Below are 19,075 nucleotides of genomic sequence, written 5' to 3' on the forward strand. Positions count from 1 at the left end.
TTCTTTCGACATCCAATTTCCATAACATTAGACTGCTTACGCGTAAACAACCGGCGCGCGTTCCCGTTGCTCGGTGTTTAAGGTCGTCACCCAATCAACGACCCCGCTAGAATGCGTTTACACGAGCCAACGTTTTTTCTCCACTCTCCGCAAATAATCCAGGCCGTATCGGGCCGAGTGGGGAGACCGCGCCGTTTAAAGTGGAATGGAAACGCGAGGGCAATGTTTGCGCGTTCTTTTCACTGTTTTTTTTCTTTTTTGCGAAGAATCGATACGACGGGAACGCGGTTCGCGATCGAGAAACGAATCGTACCGAGTCAGGGGAAAATTCGTCATACGTCACCTTCAAACAACCAGAAAGGGGGTTAGGTTAGGTTTTACAATGTCGCCCAATGTTTCTTGTGCATTTTTGTTCCTGGTGTATCTTTATCTTTCACGATTTAGGTTACACGAGTCTCTTCGCAGTCCACGGAGTTGTCCTTTGCTCGTGCATCGAATTGTGTACGGTCAACAATACTGCACTAATCGTATAATTATTCGGTTATAGTTTTCAGTATCAAGGTTGGACCTTTTCTCCTCGTTTCTAACATTCAAACATTGTATGGGATTTTATAGACGTGTACATATTCTCTCTATACCGTGCAATGTTAAGCGGGAGAAGTTAATACTCGAGTCTACAAATTTACAAATACATCTAACAAATTTCTAACTTCCACCAATTGTGAATCGTTCTATGTTTATGTAGCTTCATTCCTCTCTTCTTCTTTTTTCTTGTCCCTTTGCCTCTCTTTATGCACTTCGAATTTCTACGCTGCACTTGAAATACTCTTTTCGTATTATTTCACCAAAGGACGCCGACTCGTTGAATAATAATCTTTTTTGCGTCGTATTGTTACGAAGACCCGGAACAGAATTAAACAAAGTTTCTTCGGATCGTGAAGATTTGAAAGCAGAGTCGTTGTTTGGAATAAATTCTCCGGCTGTAGGAGGAATAATTACTGGACTTTAGAGCCACAGTCGCGGAGATTAATTATTTCTGGAGCCAGTGGAATATGTCGTTCATGGTCAGGCATACATAGTTCGTGTCACTGTGGAGTGATATTGTTTGGAATAAATTCTCTGGTAATGGAAGGAACAACTGTTGGACTTTAGAGTCACGTTTGTCGAGATGAGTTTCCGAAGCTAGTAGATTATATCGTCTGTGGTCAGACCTAGACAGTCTGTCTTATTTTCAATCTTTCTCGATCGTATATTTCACAGGAGACGAAATTAATCATTCTTGGACATTTATAAGTTACATTTGGCAGACAATAGAAGTAAGTAGAATATTCCATTACTGGTCAGACACCCTTGTCTTGGCTACACGTTCTATAATTACACATGCATATATCATTTCCATTAATACAAGTGCATAAGCTACAAGTGCATAAGCTACAAGTGCACTCAATATTGCACAATCTACTCGATCTCAAAAACCAAACATTAATTCCTCGAAAGTTACAAATAATATTCAACGTTCGCCAATCATTTCTCCGTACGATTCCAAAAATTAACGTTCGATTCGAAATCTCTTCTTGGACGGTTTGGAAATTTTGCAAAAATTCCTGTTGCACGTTCTCGCGACGTGTACGTTTTCAAAGCGAGCACTTGTACGAGGCTGGACGCGGATTAACATCGTTATCGCTTCTCGTCGATTACACCGACGATCTCGTTACTTTCCGTGCTCGTTACGGAGCGTGCGCGACTGTATTTTTCAAGCTGAAAATTTTCGTTGTTCCGATGCACGCGCATCGAGTGCAGCTTCGAAACGAAACGTCAAAGGAGGTGACGATAAAAATATTTGCACGGCTCGTACACGTAAGCCGCTTGCGGAATTATTCACCGCTCGAACATCGCGTGTCTTCTTGTCGGCGTTTTAAACAACAGCTCGGGTTAAACTGGCTGCATTCGCGCGGCGAATTTATTTTCGTTGCATAATTGCGGCACGCAGACAGTGGCCGTATCTCGAGCCGCTCGGAATAACAATTTCCGTTGTAGTTCCGTGCGGAACGCTCCCGTATAAAAACGATTTACACGACGATAATAATCACGCCCGGCGATTCGTGTCCGTTTCTCTTGCAGGGATTGCAAATATTCCGCAGCGAGACGCCGACGACGGTTATTATGACGTCGTAACGCGATCGTGACACCACCGATTATAAAAGAGAACAGTTTGCACAACCCGCGGTCCATCTTCCGTCCGACTTTTTGTCATTGTTTGTCGAGGCTTTTACCGTCGAAATTCTAGGCCCCGCTTCCGCTCGTGACACGCATCAGAGTGTCCTCCAATCTCTGTAATCTCTGTAATACAATGCCGTATCAACATCGACGGAACACTGCGAGTAGAGGATTCGACATGTACGGAATTATTATTTATAGTGTCTACGTGAACTTCGAATCTCGATAGTGGAATATACAGTAGATACAAATTTTTGATCTTGACAGTTTAACTTTCATCGGTGTAGTGATTCGTTTTAACGTCGAAAGTGCATTCTCGGTGCATCCTGTGACGAGTGTCGAAACTATTGTTTCTCCTTATCGGGAATAAACTAATTGGTACGCGATATAAATTTCTAATCTTAAGAATACAATTTCTTCTGTCCCACAAGTACACCACGGTTACTGAGGATTATTATTTCTCAAGATCTCTCGATATTGCAACTGCAATTAAAGTCCGAGAAAAGATTCTCGATTTCGAGAATAAGATTTCTGTCCAAGTAGATTTCCTTTAACGAGGTGTGGCGGCACTACCCACGCTTGCCACCAGAGGGAAACTCACCACCAACCGTTTCCCGCAAGTTCCCGTACCTGCTCCGATCGCTATATATACGACCTCTTACCGATCTTCCAATGTCCCGGCGTATAAGGCAGGGCCTGCTAGGATGCCTTACTGACGAGTCCACTAGCAGGCCCCGGATGAAACGCTTATCCCCTTTTCCTATTTCCGTTCTCTCCTACCTTAAACATCTTCCCACGGCCGCCAAAGTGGTGACCCCGTCTAAGAACCAACGCAACCTTCTGGACAACAGCACAGCAGCAGTACAGGTGCAGCACAAGACGATGGAAGGAACGCAACGTAAAGGCCGATTTTTCGTAAATCCCCCTCTCCGAGGGTTGACTCCTCGACCTGCCAGCGACGACACGAACGCTATACTCCCGGCTAACCATCAGGATCAACCCCAGGAGGACAGCAGGCAGCTTGTCGACATTATTCACCGACCACACCGATGCGTTTCATAAATACTGGTACGCGCACGCATCAACGTCGGACAACAAGCGAAAACGCGGCTTGAGCAAACGATGCTCGCCACGCGTATTCCGCAATCGACAGCAGCTGGGCCTTACTACGAAAAAGAAGCATTCTTCTCTTCCACCGCTCTGGACAACCTCCTCCTGTGCCTGTTGTGCCACCGACCAACGGAACAAATACCTACGCCACTGGGACATCAGGACGGAACTTCAAAGTATCGTTTACCACTGGCAAGAGGGTTATGTGGCGGCACTACCCACGCTTGCCACCAGAGGGAAACTCACCACCAACCGTTTCCCGCAAGTTCCCGTACCTGCTCCGATCGCTATATATACGACCTCTTACCGATCTTCCAATGTCCCGGCGTATAAGGCAGGGCCTGCTAGGATGCCTTACTGACGAGTCCACTAGCAGGCCCGGGATGAAACGCTTATCCCCACTTCCTTATATCTCCGTTCTCTCCTTCCTCACATACTTTAATTTAGCGCCGCCAAAGAGGAATTCACATTCGGTGTAGATTCTACGAGTTTCGAAAACTCTGAAGCAACGTTTCGAATTTGAAACTTTTTCAAACTCGCCCCGAGCTGATATTCCAATTATTTTTTTTTTTCGAGCGTTTCATCCACGCTCCGCGAATGAAAAGCATCGGCCGCGTGTAATTGCGGGACTGGTAGCAGTCGTTTCTAATCCAGGTGACGTCGTCCTCTCCGGAACCATAACTCTCTTCTCTCAGCGAAAACAGTCGTAGGTTTTGTTCCGTGACGGTTTATCTCTCTTTATCCTCTTATTTCCCTTCCTGTGCTGCAGTCTTCCCACGGGGTGAGGTCCAGGGGGTTACTCGGGAGCGTCTAGATCGCGACAGTGGATCCTGAGCACCGACGTCTTCGCTAAATCCATGCCGGCCACGAAAAGAGGACCTTTGTCGAAAACTGGAATCTAATTGCTGGATCAAGGGATTTGTTCGGCGCATTCTTAACGACTCTCGTCCTTCTTGGCTGAGATGGGGTTTCGGGAGTGTAGATTTTTGAAACACGGTTAGATCGCGAGTAGTTCAATCGATCGAAGGTCCCATTTTAGATTCCGAAGTGTACTATTTTCTGGACGAAGCGAGAAACTGCTCCAATAGTAAGGTGGAGGTTTAGAAATTAATAAAGATTATCTCAAACTTACAAAATGTAAAATTATAGTCGTTTGAGTTGATCGAAGATCCTATTTTAGATTCTGAAGTATACTATTTTCTGAACGAAGCGAGAAACTGCTCGAATAGTAAGGTGGAGGTTTAGAAATTAATAAAGATTATCTCAAACTTTCAAAATGTAAAATTATAATCGTTTGAGTTGATGGAAGATCTCATTTTAGATTCTGAAGTATACTATTCTCTAGACGAATCGAAAAACTGCTCAATCAGTAAGGTGGAGGTTTAGAAATAAATAACGACTGTCTTAAACTTACAAAATGTAAAATTATAGTCGTTTGAGTTGATCGAAGATCCCATTTTAGATTCTGAAGTATACTATTCTCTAGACGAATCCATACGAATCGAAAAACCATTTAAATAGTAAAGTATACCTTCAGAAATTAATAACGACTACCTTAAACTTACAAAATGTAAAATTATAGTCGTTTGAGTTGATGGAAGATCCCATTTTAGATTCTAAAGTTTACTATTTTCTAGACGAATCCATACGAATCGAAAAACCATTTAAATAGTAAAGTATACCTTCAGAAATTAATAACGACTATCTTAAACTTACAAAATGTAAAATTATAGTCGTGAGGATCGATCGAAGATTCCATTTTAGATTCTAAACTGTATTATTTTTGAAGAACATCTGCACGAGTGTTTACCAATTGAAGAACCACCCAAATAGAAAGCTAAAGTGTCAGAAATTGGTAACAATTATCTTAAGTCTACAAAATATACAATCATAATTGCAAACATTTAAGTGAAACTTGAGGAGCAGTTCCATCTATTTTTTCTTACTCTTCTTCCTCTTTCAGGTGCATTCAATATTAATTCTACTTAATTCTCCACTCAAGTCCGTTCAGTTGGCACGGTCTATGTATATCTTGTCTATCGTTCCACCGGAGGGAAAACAAATTGTAGGAGTTCCGTCGCCGTGAAATCAAGAAGTCTCGTTATTGTCGAAATTCGTCTACCCGGTACTCGAGTGTGCAAACCCTGCAGGACTTCGTCCCGTGTCTTCGTTCGAAGTTAAAACAAAGTTCGACCGTAAAGCTCGGAGTCAATCGAGCAAGAGTTCCCTGGCAAATTTCTCGGTTAGGCTTCGTCTGTCCAAATTACATTGGAAGTTTGCAAAAGTTGCAACGATCATACGTTTCGTGGAAGTTCTCGTGTGCAACGGATTCTCGAAGAGTCTGGAAACAATTTTCGATGCTTGAATCGCACATTCCGAACAATCTGGATACGCAAGATGTGTTTCTCCGGACAATTCTATTTGCTCAATGTAGTTCGTGGATCGTGTGTGTTTTTTTTTTCAATTGGAAAATATTTGGAAAAATTAACGCGACGATATTCCAGACTCGGTAACACCACGTTCACCCTGTCCTCGTGCACCGTGGCTGATTATAGATATTCAGCACGATGAAATAGTAACTAGCGTGACGTTTGTCGACTTTGATTTCTATTGTGCGATCTCCACGAGCATTGAATCGAGTCAGCGTACCGCGTGATGTTGATCGTTGACAGTGATATTATTCATCCGCGAGTTCACTGAACTCTGATATATCCCCATAGACTGTGCTAATATTTTATAGCGTTATCGAATCAATCGTGTTAACGGTGAACTCTAACCCAGACGCAGTTTCACCGGGTAATTAAAGAAGAAAGCACCGGGTCTGGTCGCTCGATTCTCGAGCTTCTTCCGAGAGCTTTAAAATTCGATTATCGAGGTGGAAAGCTCGGTTGCTCTTTGCGGGCAAACGTCACAATATTACCTCACAATCGTGCAATCGTATTCCAAGTTGTTCGTTGACGCGTCAATATTTGTACAAAAATGCTTCGATAATTTTAAATGTTCAATTTACGTATATTCTAAGCTTCTGTTTTAATTCCTTTCGTGAAGTTTTCTTCTCAATCGTAGGAGTTACACTTCTGGAAATTAATAACTTTTTTACCAGGTATATTTACTCAACAGATCGTCGAGCTTCTTTTCGTCTCGTCCTCACTGATACGAAAATTATCGAGAAATAATTTCTACCTTAAGAAATTTTAATATAAGAATACAAATTGCGTATGCATACATAAGTAACTTGTACAAATTACATACATATCAATCTCGTCGTTGAAATCCTATTTTAAAAACATCTGTAATACACGGATCGATTTATGAACAATTTCAGGGTTCGATACGAATAAACAATGTTTAATTTATCAGTAGACGTTCAATTGTATATTTTCAAGCGACACATTTTTCCCGTAAAAGACAAATCTCGAGACACTTCATCCAGTGGAAGATTGTCGATGTTTTGGGAATAGAATTTGTTGTATCGTTCCACGTCCTCGAAGATTCTTTTCTCCTCGACCACTCCCTCGGCCTCGCATCTTCGAAACTCGATAAACCCCCTCGTCCTTCGAGTAACTAGAAACACTCGAAACGTTTTCAGTAAATCTGATCCTCATTGCGCTCTTTCTGCTTTCTTTTTCAGAACCTGAAGAACCAGATCATGACGACGAACGTTTGGGTGGAACAAGTGAGTACCACGCACGTTTTTATTCACCGTCGTTTGTTCGAGACGTGGTCGACCGAGTTTCGATCGACGATGGAATCCCCCGCGTTGAAATTAAAACTATATACACTCGCGTTTTCAATTTTCCGCGTAGCTCGCTCGTCTCCGCGCTCGTCTCCCCTCGTCTCTCGAGTTAACGAACCGTGATGCTCCAGATTCGCGAAACCATCCCCTATCTCCCCTCTCAGTCGATCGTTGGACTCGCAACCCCCCCATTTCGAGAACCGAATGGCCGAGTCGCCCGGGACAGAAACGATTGGGTAAGAGTCCGGTGAAACGCGATTTCCTCGATAACGATTGCTCGACGAACCTATGGGGGGGACACGGGGCTGTGCGTTACACGGGAGAATGGGGAAGGGTTGAAATCCAGCCTGGCTGCGTCACTTTGACGGACAGAATATCTCTACCCCTTTTCTGCGAGGTTTGGAATTTCAAAGCAGACGGATTTCATTTTCGTGCCTGCTGACGATGAAATTCGAATCACGGAACGCTAGTTGATCCATATTGCGATCCTCGTTCCTCGAACCTTCGAGTCTTATTTTTTCTCTTTCTCTTTTTTTCTTCTTTTTCTCCATTCCCTGAAAATCCTTGTCGCTTTGATCTCTACGTGTCTTTCGTTTCTCCAGCTGCAGCTGCCGCTTGTATTCCATTTTGCGCGAGACTTCTCTACCCGGTATTTTCCGGCTCGCGAGAGGACTAACGTTTTTATTTATCGTCGTGGAATGTTTACCATCGCGAACAGAGATTTTCTTCGTCTTTGGACGTGACTTGCGACAATACAGCGCCCGAAACTCGGCATGTATCTGCGATTCTTCTCGTTGAGCGAAATAATTATTGCAGTGTACTTTCATCGGTTGTGGTGATCGAACGGAACAGTGTAGAATGCATTTATTTATATTAAAACAGTTTTTCTTTAGACACTCTGTGCGATGGTAAGTGATTCGAATGTTCGAGGTGAGCTTGGAAGTAAATTTGCGAAGAGATACACGCAAAGGAAGATCAATCATTAAGGATCTACTAGTGTCTTATATTTTGTATCTTGGTTCACAAACTAGCTCTCGTCTCTTCTAATTTCTAAAGATAATTTATCCTAACACGACACACCGTAACTATAATTCAAATAAAACCTTACATAGAGCCAAACTCAAAAATAGTTAAATACTATACTACATTTTATATCTCAGTAGCTCTTTCAATTAGTAAAGCTAGACTTTAGAAAACATCCAGAAGAAAAACGTAGAAAGAGAAACAAGGTTCCAAACGTTCGACCTAATTTAAAGACACTGTCCGTGTTCATCTAATTCCACCAAGTATTTCCAACACTTTCGAACATGTACACTCGCCATAGTTCGCCACAGAGTATAACCGATCGTTGATAAAACTCGATCCGTAAGAAGTGAACCGAGCGTTCACGGTGGAGTACCCTATGCAGAGCATTCTGCGGTTGATCACGGTGCGCTGCGTCATTTCGAGCTTAGCCTAATGGCCCGGTCTCGAGGCTCTGGGTGAATCGGTGGTCGAGGAATTGGCAAGGTAGCCCGTTGGCTTCTCTATCGCTATTCTTCTAGCCGTTTGGCTCGCTCGGGATCGTTTGTCCGCGTCAATAGACTCCTCGCGCCTTTTTCTCAGCCTCGTCGACCGAGGGACGATTCCCGGTTAGGGGGGATGCAGGAGGGAACGGAAAGACGATGCCGGGTGGGCGGTAGCAGGAAAGGAGCTGGTCTGCCAGCCGAAGTGGCTGTCCTTTATCAGACTGGGGAATTGTTTGCCGTGCTCGGACAGCAAAGGAACTCGAGGCTTCCAGGTTCTTTCCGGAACTTCCGCGATGCCGGATGGGTTCGCAAACAGTCGTGTAGACGGCGGTCGAACGATGCAGGGAAACGTATCTCAAGCTTGTTGACTCGGTTCGACGTGACGGGGAAGTCTTCGCTACCCGGATACGTTCGCCATACCGCATCCCCGTCCGTGAGAAACAGAGACGCCCGGCTGCTACGGAGGAATGGGATCAAGTTCAATGTACACTCGCAAGTCCGAGTCAATTTCAATACCCGAGTTTCTGTGGGGCTCGAACGCTGCTCGCGGCGAGCGTTTGTTATATTTGACGAGTATTCACCGCGGTGGAGTTTGTTTCGGATTCTAGAATGAGTGTCCCCAGGGGAGTGTGGTTATTGCTACGCGGACTCGCTCAAAGTATCACTGGTATGATCATTTTTGTTGTATTTGCTGAGTATTGAAGTTGGGTACTTTTTGAGCTTTGGGATGAATATTTTTAAGTATTGGAAAGTGTATTTATTAGCACGTGGATTCTCAAAAAGTATCAGTGGTCTACTAATTCTTGTAGGTATTTGCAGAGTATTGCACTTGAGTAGAAGTTTTCTTTGAGCTCTGGAATGAGTACTTCCAATTACTGGAAAATGTATTTATTAGGACGTGGATTCTTAGGAAGTGTGAATGGTGTACTAATTTTTGTTGTATTTGCAAAGTATTGCACTCGAGAGGAAGTATCTTTTGAGCTCTGGAATAAGTAGCTCCAAGTATTGGAAAGTGTATTTATTAGCACGTGGATTCTTAAGAAGTGTGAATGGTGTACTAATTTTTGTTGTATTTGCAAAGTATTGCACTCGAGAGGAAGTATTTTTTGAGCTCTGGAATGAGTAGCTCCAAGTATTGGAAAGTGTATTTATTAGCACGTGGATTTTTAGATAGTATGAATGGTGTACTAATTTTTGTTGTATTTGCAAAGTATTGCACTTGAGCAGAAGTATTTTTTGAGCTCTGGAATAAGTAGCTCCAAGTATTGGAAAGTGTATTTATTAGTACGTGGACTCTCAAAAAGTATCAGTAGTCTACTAATTTTTGTAGGTATTTGCAAAGTATTGCACTCGAGCAGAAGTATTTTTTGAGCTCTGGAATAAGTAGCTCCAAGTATTGGAAAGTGTATTTATTAGCACGTGGACTCTCAAAAAGTATCAGTGGTCTACTAATTTTTGTTGTATTTGTAAAGTATTGCACTTGCGAAGAAGTATTTTTTGAGCTCTAAACCGAGTACCTCCAAGTACTGAAAAGTATATCAACACGTGAATTCGTAAAAGGTCAAGTGCTCTATTAATTTTCTAATTAACTTTACTAAAATGTAACTCCTCACCCATTTACCACGACATTTCATCCAACTTGAAATCGCCACTCGTCGAGACCAAAGGAACATCCAAAACCAACGCTCTTCTCGACGAATAAATAAAAACTCAAAGAACGATCGTAAGAAGCACTTTTATCAGCGACATAACCGTGCTTCCAATATCTCCAAAAAAAGAAAAGAAAAATAGAAGAACCCAGTCGTCCCAAGACCCACCCACGCCGAAGATTCCACCATCTCGTATCGAGACAAAGATTTGGACGGTTCTGTAAACTCGACTAACCCCTCTCGCTTAAGTATCAGAATGACTGCAAACATTTCGCGCTCCAGTTCGCGCCAAGACTTGGAATTCAATTCCTGAGGACACCTTACATGCAAAATTGAGCCATGAAAAGGAAACTGCTCTCGCCAGGACCTCTTTGATGATATTTGGATAAAGGTAGCTCCCGTTTGACCCCGTCCCATCGTTGATCGCGAACTTCGGTTCTTATTTCTGACCCCCATCCCCTGTTTGAAAATTCGAGATCTCGCGTCGATACCAGGGGGACGTAACGTTCGTTCCAGGATCGCCGTCAGTTATGCGAACGAGGATTTTTAATTCGACTCTGAGCTCATTTCCTTTATTTCCACGCTTCCACGTTCCCTTTATCTTTGATTTACGAAACTGCCGCGAATTCAATGGGAGGAGTGGCGGCCAAATGTTTCCGTTCGTCGTGCTTTTTGGCCTCCCCTCCCCTCCGCGTTAGCGGTTGTTTAATAATTTCAACACAGAAGAAACTGGTTTTCGCCGTGGAACTACGCAGCAACAATTTCTTTGTTCCCTTTGCCGTTCGGTCGAGGCTCACCGCGATTGTAATAGAGGAATTCAAGTGCCCGTACCTTCTTTATTTCCTCCGGCTTTGTGCCTCGAGTAACTATTTAACGATTATAATTATAGAAAGGAGCGTTTCGTGCCGCTTTTATTCGATACCATTGAAACTGTGAAAGGTAAACCGATTGCTGCGCGAGCGAAACTTGCCCGATCCCCGTGCTGGAAAATTAGGTCGTCTTTGGTTCCGCGATGTCCCACGTAGATCTCCTTTTCACTTCGCTCTAAATTCACGGAGGATAGGTTCATATTTAATAATACCGAGTCGAACAACTTTATAAATGTACATATTGCCGCTTTGTGATCCCGGCGAGGTCTCCCGTTACGCGCATTTCTAACTGCATTTCCCAAGTCTTTTCAGATCTCAACCCAAAGCGCGGTACAATGCACGGTGCAACGAAACGCAAGTTTCACTCGGACGTTTCGTACTCGATTTCGTACTCGAAACATCGTTTTTCTTCGTCGAATGCCATTTGGAACGAGCAGCAACGAGTCTTCTTCGATTTTTCATATCCCAAGTAAATTTTCTATTCGATTGTTCCCGAAGTTGGTGAGAAACAGAGCTATACTGTATTAGTTATTGGAGCAAGTGAAACTGCAATATGGAAACTTTTATTCCAATTTTGAAATTCATTACCCGAAAAGAACACACACGAATAAATTCCACCTCCGCTCGCTGTTTACTTCGATAAAAAAATATCTTCGTAAGCGTCTCTAGGAATTCATCCATTGATACTTTCTTAATGTTCTATCCAATCATCGACGATACCGAAATATTACAAATTGCAGAGCAGCAAATAATTCACATATATCGACACGCTAAGGAAAGAACCGACTTTCGAACAAAGTGTTTCTCGCAAGGAGATCAAGCGTTGCCTCGATCCTCTGAATTCCGAGGTGAAACACTGTTCTTTGATACTCGTTCCTGTCTGGTAGACGTTCCAGCTAACCCCTGCCCAACCGATCCCCCGTCGTTCCTCGTAGCAAACCAGGAAGCCAGATTTCTGTAAACTCGGCCGTATTTATTCTAGCATTTCGGTATTGTTGGTAGGAGTTGGCGTGTCTCGCGCTTCCAAGTGCTTTCACGACGGATCGTCAGCTTTGCCAGGGAGCGACTCGACGATTCTGGCTCTGCCAAGTCTCTTCTTTCGCTTGCCCTTTCTTCGTGCCGCGAGACCCGATACAAACTGCCACGAAGTTTCCACAATCCGTGGCAAAAACAGCGAGTCGAAGCAGACTCGAGTCGGATTAAACGGCGCGAACCAGCTCGCGAACAGGTTGCGACTCCATTGAGATGGAAATAGGACATTGACCGAATTACGATCGAGCTTTTGTTCGACAACCACCCCTCCAACCCTCCTGTACTGTCCTGTTATTACGTCGAAGCCTTTTGTCTCGGTCTCGCGCCACCGCGGCTACCAGCGAAGACAATATTTTAATTCGGTTAAAAAGAAATGAAAAAAAAAAAAAAAAAGAAAGAGAAACATCTCCGTTGCGGCGTCGTACCGTGAAATTTGCTTCGATTCTTGAATTTAATTGCTCGGCCTCGTTATTGCGAATATCGGATCACGTTTCGCGTCGGTGTCGCTCTTAAGAAGCATCCGCAAACTCGTGGCAACACTTCGACGGAAATTGCGCTAAGGGAGGGTGAATTTTTTTCTCTCCTGTTTTTTTTAGACATCTGTGTCGATGTTAACGTTCACCGGATGCCGCTGTCGGAGTCTTATCACGGGGCGACGGGGAAAATATTCACCGTGAATTTGTCACTCGAGGGTGGATGAACAAAATTGGAATCTTTTTGTGAATGTTTCTAGAATATGTTTTAGAACGTTATATCGAAGTTGTATTTCGTTCTGGGGTAAAGTTGCACAGTTTCGATGGACAGTTGGATATTATGGAACTCGATATCAGCACTCAGCTTGGATTTCTTTTCGTCGGTGGTGTTTCGTCTTGAGAAAAAATTATCGTTCTTTGCAGTGTTGAATTATCCAGTATGAAGGGAAAGTCAGCGTTCCCTGGAACTCAATTTCAGAACTCAACTTGGATTATAGTTTGTCGGTACTGTTCCTTCTCGAAAGCAATTTGTAAAATTGTCTACGATACTTCCAACGCAAGGCCAAGAGAACTCAACTTTCTCAGAACTCAACTTAGATTACAACGTGGACTATCAGTACTATTTTCCCTCAAAATCAAATTCCAAACTCACCTACAATATTTTCAACATGAAGCCAAAAGAATTCAACCTTCTCAGAACTCAACTTAGATTACAACGTGGACTATCAGTACTATTTTCCCTCAAAATCAAATTCCAAACTCACCTACGATACTTCCAACGCAAGACCAAGAGAACTCAACCTTCTCAGAACTCAACTTAGATTACAACGTGGACTGTCAATACTATTTCCCCTCAAAATGAAATTCCAAACTTACCTACAATACTTCCAACCCAAAGTCGAGAGAACTCAACCTTCTCAGAACTCAACTCGAATTACAACTAGGACTATCAGTACTATTTTCCCTCAAAAGCAAATTCTAACCCGACCTACGACACTTCCACCAGAAATCTCTGGATAATCTTAAGAGAAATCTCCTAATCCCTCAGAACTCGACTTACACTTACAATTCCCCGATCCTCCGTTCTCTCTCGAAATTACTCTCCTTTAACGTCCCCCAGGCGCGGTTCCCTAGATTCCTTCGATTACCGAAAACCCGCTCGAATTCCAGCAATCCGTGGTACAGGATTGGCTGCGTGCGTCAGCGCGGAATCAGCGCCGCGTTCAGCCGAGCCGCCGTTTGTCAGGCTGCTCGTTGCACTCGACGTTTCTAGACGACGAAATAAGCTGGCAATCTTCGCCGCGGCGAGCGTACCGACGACGCCTGTGAATTTCCACTCCGCTGGAAATTCCAACCGCGTCTCTTTTCGCGGAGGATCCATCGAAGATCCCACGGAGCAGTGCTGGCACGTGAAAAGGGGGCACGGGACGTCGACGAACGAAATACACAAATTTTCAGATATCCGCGAGTTTGAAGGAGTTACGCGGGAACGTTGTGTCGAGTCGTGCCCTTCTTGTTCGTTCCCCGTCACGCGACGCAGGAGAAAATCGAGAACAATTTTTTTTTTTCTATTTCGTTGGAAATTCCAACCGCGTCTCTTTTCGCGTAGGATCCATCGAAGATCCCACGGAGCAGTGCTTGCACGTGGAAAGGGGGCAGCTAGGCAGCGTTCCCTGGAACTCAATTTCAGAACTCAACTTGGATTATCATTTGTCGGTACTGTTCCCTCTCGAAAACAATTTGTAAAATTGTCTACAGTATTTACAATGTAAAGCCAAGGGATCTCAACTTCCTCGGAACTCAACTTGGATTACAACTTGTACTGTCAGTAGTGTTTTCCCTTAAAATTGAATTCTAAATTTACCTATAATACTTCCAACGCAAAACCAAGAGAACTCAACCTTCTCAGAACTCAGCTTAGATTACAACTTGGACTATCAGTACTATTTTCCCTCAAAATCAAATTCCAAACTCACCTACAATACTTCCAACATAAAACCAAGAAAATTCAACCTTCTCAGAACTCAACTCGGATTACAACTTGGACTATCAGTACTGCACTCTCTCAAAATCAAATTCTAAACTCACCTACAATACTTCCAACATAAAACCAAGAAAATTCAACCTTCTTAGAACTCAATTCGGATTATAAATTGGACCTTCATTATAACTTGCACCCCCGTTGTTGGTGTGCACGGGACGTCGACCGACGAAATACACAAATTTCCAGACATCCACGAGTTTAAAGGGTTACGCGGGAACTTCGTGTCAAGTCGTGCCCTTCTTCGTTCCCCGTTCCGCGACACAGGAGAAAATGGAGAACAATTTTTCGAGTCTCTTCGACCTTACGTGGAAACGAGAGGGTTGCTTCGATGGCTTTCCAATAACGCGACAATAGTCCTCCTCACCGACAAGGGTGCGATCGATTTTTCAGTTATCTATTTCGAGCAACTATTTCCAACCCTACCCCCTGAACGTTGCGTCGTTCTATAATTAATTATGCGCGTCGAACGACCGCGCGAAAGTATCCCTTCGTTTCTCCCCCACTCCGCTTCTCTTTCTTTCCCTTTTCCTTCTTGTTTCCACTACAGCATCGAGATCTCTTCGACCGTATCGTTTATTTTCCACGGATTTTATTACCGAGAGATTTACCATCTCTTTGTGGAGTTCACCAGGCCGGTGGTTCGCAAGTTTTATTTACATCCCCCGTTGCCGGATCTCGTGCACAACCCCCACTCTTCGTGGAATTATTCGCGTTGGACTCGCGGGGAAGTTCGTTTACGTTCTTGTTACGACCGAGATAACTCTAATGATAAATCTGAAAATAAGTCGCGAGATGTCTCCCCCTGCCAACGGGGAGAAAATTGTTATTCGTGGACATCTGCACCCCCTGCGAGCAGTCTACGGAAAATTGTGTCTCTGTTTTCGTGTTAACCCTTTGCACTCGAGGCATCTTTGCTACCAAAAAATCCTTTAAGTCGTATAATTAATCCGGAATGGAACATTTTTATATACTTCGCATACATGCGTTTACACTCTATAAGAACGTGATATTTGAATTCCAATTTGAATTCCAAACCACGAAGTTTTCACAAATCGAAAATAATACACTAAATTAGGTGGCGACCAAGGATCTCCTCTCGAGTCCAAAGGGTTAACGTGAAAACCTTTGCACTCGAAACTTTTCTGCTGTTAGAAAGTAACGCTTCGTTAGAATCCTTCAAATCGTTAAATTAACATGGAATGGAATATTTCTATATCCTTTCTTCGCATATTTTTCACGTATGTATGTTTACGTTTTACAAGAGTGTAGTATTCAAATTCTAATTTGAATTCCAAACCACGAAGTTTTCACAGATAGAAAATAATACACTGAATTAGGTGGGGACCAAGGATCTCCTCTCGAGTCCAAAGGGTTAACGTGAAAACCTTTGCACTCGAAACTTTTCTGCTGTTAGAAAGTAACGCTTCGTTAGAATCCTTCAAATCGTTAAATTAACATGGAATGGAATATTTCTATATCCTTTCTTCGCATATTTTTCACACATGTATGTTCACGTTTTACAAGAGCGTAATATTTAAACTTCAATTTGAATACCAAGTCACGAAATTTTCCGGTATTAGAGAAAGTGCACTGAATTAGGCGACGATGGGTTAAGAAGGTTTTTCTGGTGTTGGAGAAGAAAAAGAGCACTTTTTTTCAATAATTCTTTACGAAGAAACCGCAGTACATTTTAATCCTTCGTTCTCGATTTATTCTTTTACACGAGGAATCGTTCACACGATTTTCAAACACGAGGTTTCTTTCAAACGCAAGAATCGTCGAATTAATTTGGATTTCACAATATATAAATATTCCACGGGTTGCAAAGTTTTCCTCGGGTATTAGAAAAATTAGAGAAATTCCAGTGGCGGCCGAGACTCGCCCCGCGAGTCCAAAACGGTTAATTTTGTTTAATTTTACGCGTCTCGGTCGCGCTGTTTCAAACAATTGCAATACACGGGGTGAAAATAATTTCGATCGCTGGACACGCGCACCGGATGTATATAATCGAACAATTGCGCTCGCGATATTTCGAATTTGTTGTTTGGTTGTTCGCAAATCGATACAACGAGCGAATATTGGATAAATCGTCGCGGTAAATACGGTAATATTTCCGTTCCCCTGGAACGGGAAATATGAGATTTTTACACCGGTTTGAAATCGTTTGTTCGAATGTAAATATACGTATTCGAGTGTTATTATGTAGTGCGAAGGGATTATTATTTTTCAAGGGACAACAACGCGCGTAATTTTACCATTTTAACGAATACAAGTATTTATAATGCGAATATATACCGATTCGGACGCGCGATTGCGTTCTCTTGGCGGATAGTAATAAATGTTTATCGCGTACTTTTGCACGATAGTGTTCCAGTGGTGCAAAGCTTGGTGTTAAGCTTGATCTAAACTACTCGTGAGTACGTACCCTAACATTATATATTAACACGTCCACGGTCTCCTAACCTACGAATAGATTTTCGAAACGTGGTTACATCGTGGGGATAATAATTCGTGTATCGTGCAAAAAAAAGAAGTACAATATTTATCATTGATATCTCCGACAATACGACAGAAAATTAAATTTCATTTTTTGGGACAAATTGATAGATAACTCTAGATTAAACTCTTGTATTTACATCGAAAAAATTTCTCAAGTACAATCGATTCTTCAATTATCTCTAAATTACACAAAAATCATTCGATCCACATTCACTCTTCAATTTCCATACCACGTTTCCCTGCATCGACGAAAAATCGTGCTTCGATCGAACGATTCCGAAAGCTCGCGCTAGATACGAGCTCGAGGCGTGCTCATAGTCGATATTTCATCGCGAAAGATTAACAAGTCGCGTCTGTCGAACGCTCTCGAAGCCGATGTCCGAAGAAACTCTTCCACGCTCAAGATGGAGGGTATTGCCTGCAAATTGGCGTCGTTTCTTTTTTTTCCTCTCTCTCTGTCTCTGTCTCTGTCTTTCACAGCGACGTCTCCGGGATCGATCGCGATTTTATAACGTCGTACGGTTCCTCTTGTACCAGAAGGTTGCTCGACGTCGAGAGCGGAGAAATCTGAATGCGAACGACGACGCCGCGACGTAATTTATCGCTCGAGCGAGGAACGGTGAATCTTTACAGGTCCGCGAAGTGGCGTCTCCGCGAACCTTGGAGAACGATCCCGTGAATCGAGTTCTCTCGCTAATTCCCTACCTTTGGAACGATCGATCCTCGCAGTATTTTAACAGCAGAGACAAGAAACCAGAGAGAGAACTCCAATGACAATTCCAGCTGCACTATTGGCCATTCTCTCGGGGTAATTTTCAAAGCGATACTATGCAACGCTTCGACGACGAAAAATCGTTGCATTAGCATTCGGTACAATACTGAATGTAATTTTATCGTTCGTTACTATTTGCTTCTATTTTCCTCCAGTACGTACACGTGTAACTTTCCAGTGCACGGATTTTTTAGTAATATCCATTTGTATCTAAAGCCTCGGTAATGTAATTGGAGAAATATTTTTGTGATGTTTATCATATTTTTAGGTTCACCATTGACCTCCACCGGACCGCGTTAAAGAAATAATTTTCGTAACAATTGTTTGTGTTTGTGTGTTTTGTGTATTTCAATGAACTTTGGATTAATATCATATATCCTTTCTCGAGAATTTTATCATGTTTGGGTATTGAAGTTTCGTTACATTATTTGTGCGTACGTTTTGGTAAATGTATCTTTGATCCAGAATAATTTCATTTGAAACGTCAAGTATGTAATATACGTGGTGTTTTAATATCCAAAGAATTACGCGACCGAGAAATTATCCTCGATTTAACCTTACTTTTGGACAGTAAATAATTTTGGGACTGCGACGAGATCGAAGGTTCGATTCTTTCGGTTATTTAGTATCATTCGGACCATTGTTTAACGAAAGTGGCCGTCTGAAGTTAGGCGGTGACGAAACACGCGACAACGATGCACTCGTACCTGTCTGATGAAGTTTCGGTCGTTTAATTTAATGAGCGCACCGCGTGCCACTCGTGGCGACCAAAGTGTTAATTGCATCAGAGCAATTGTATCGACTCGGTCTCGTGCGCGGTGTAATTAAGCGAATGTCCTCCGTTGATAAGGGTCCGCGTTGCTCGACCAGGTACGAAGATGTTATCGGTCGTGCAATTACTTTCGATAACCGTGTTTTTCTTTCTCGATCGATCTCTTTGCTCTTACCGGAAATAATTATCTTTTCGACCGGAGAAACTTGCATCCGAGACCAACTGACTGCAATGGACGAAGAAACGCTCCAAAAACTATAATTCCACTATTTTTTATAAAGAATTTCTTCGAATACTGGAAGAATAATTCTAATGAATCTTTTCTATCGTTTAAATATTTACAAGGACCTAAAAAGAACAAAATATTCTAGATGGTAAATTTTAAAAGACGAAG

The 19,075-nt window shown here is 42.7% G+C and overlaps 1 protein-coding gene across 1 annotated transcript in view; it reads left to right on the plus strand.

The window, feature by feature from the left end:
* Positions 1–19,075, plus strand: part of Nachralpha1 (nicotinic acetylcholine receptor alpha1) — a 163,104-nt gene that overhangs the window by 66,807 nt on the left and 77,222 nt on the right. Inside the window, exon 2 of the mRNA XM_076316967.1 lies at positions 6,959–7,003. Within this exon, the coding sequence (XP_076173082.1) occupies positions 6,959–7,003 (45 nt within the window). The remainder of the gene's footprint in view (positions 1–6,958; positions 7,004–19,075) is intronic.

This window comes from Ptiloglossa arizonensis, chromosome 7 (genome assembly GCF_051014685.1).
Source record: "Ptiloglossa arizonensis isolate GNS036 chromosome 7, iyPtiAriz1_principal, whole genome shotgun sequence".
NCBI classification, from domain to species: Eukaryota; Metazoa; Arthropoda; class Insecta; order Hymenoptera; family Colletidae; genus Ptiloglossa; species Ptiloglossa arizonensis.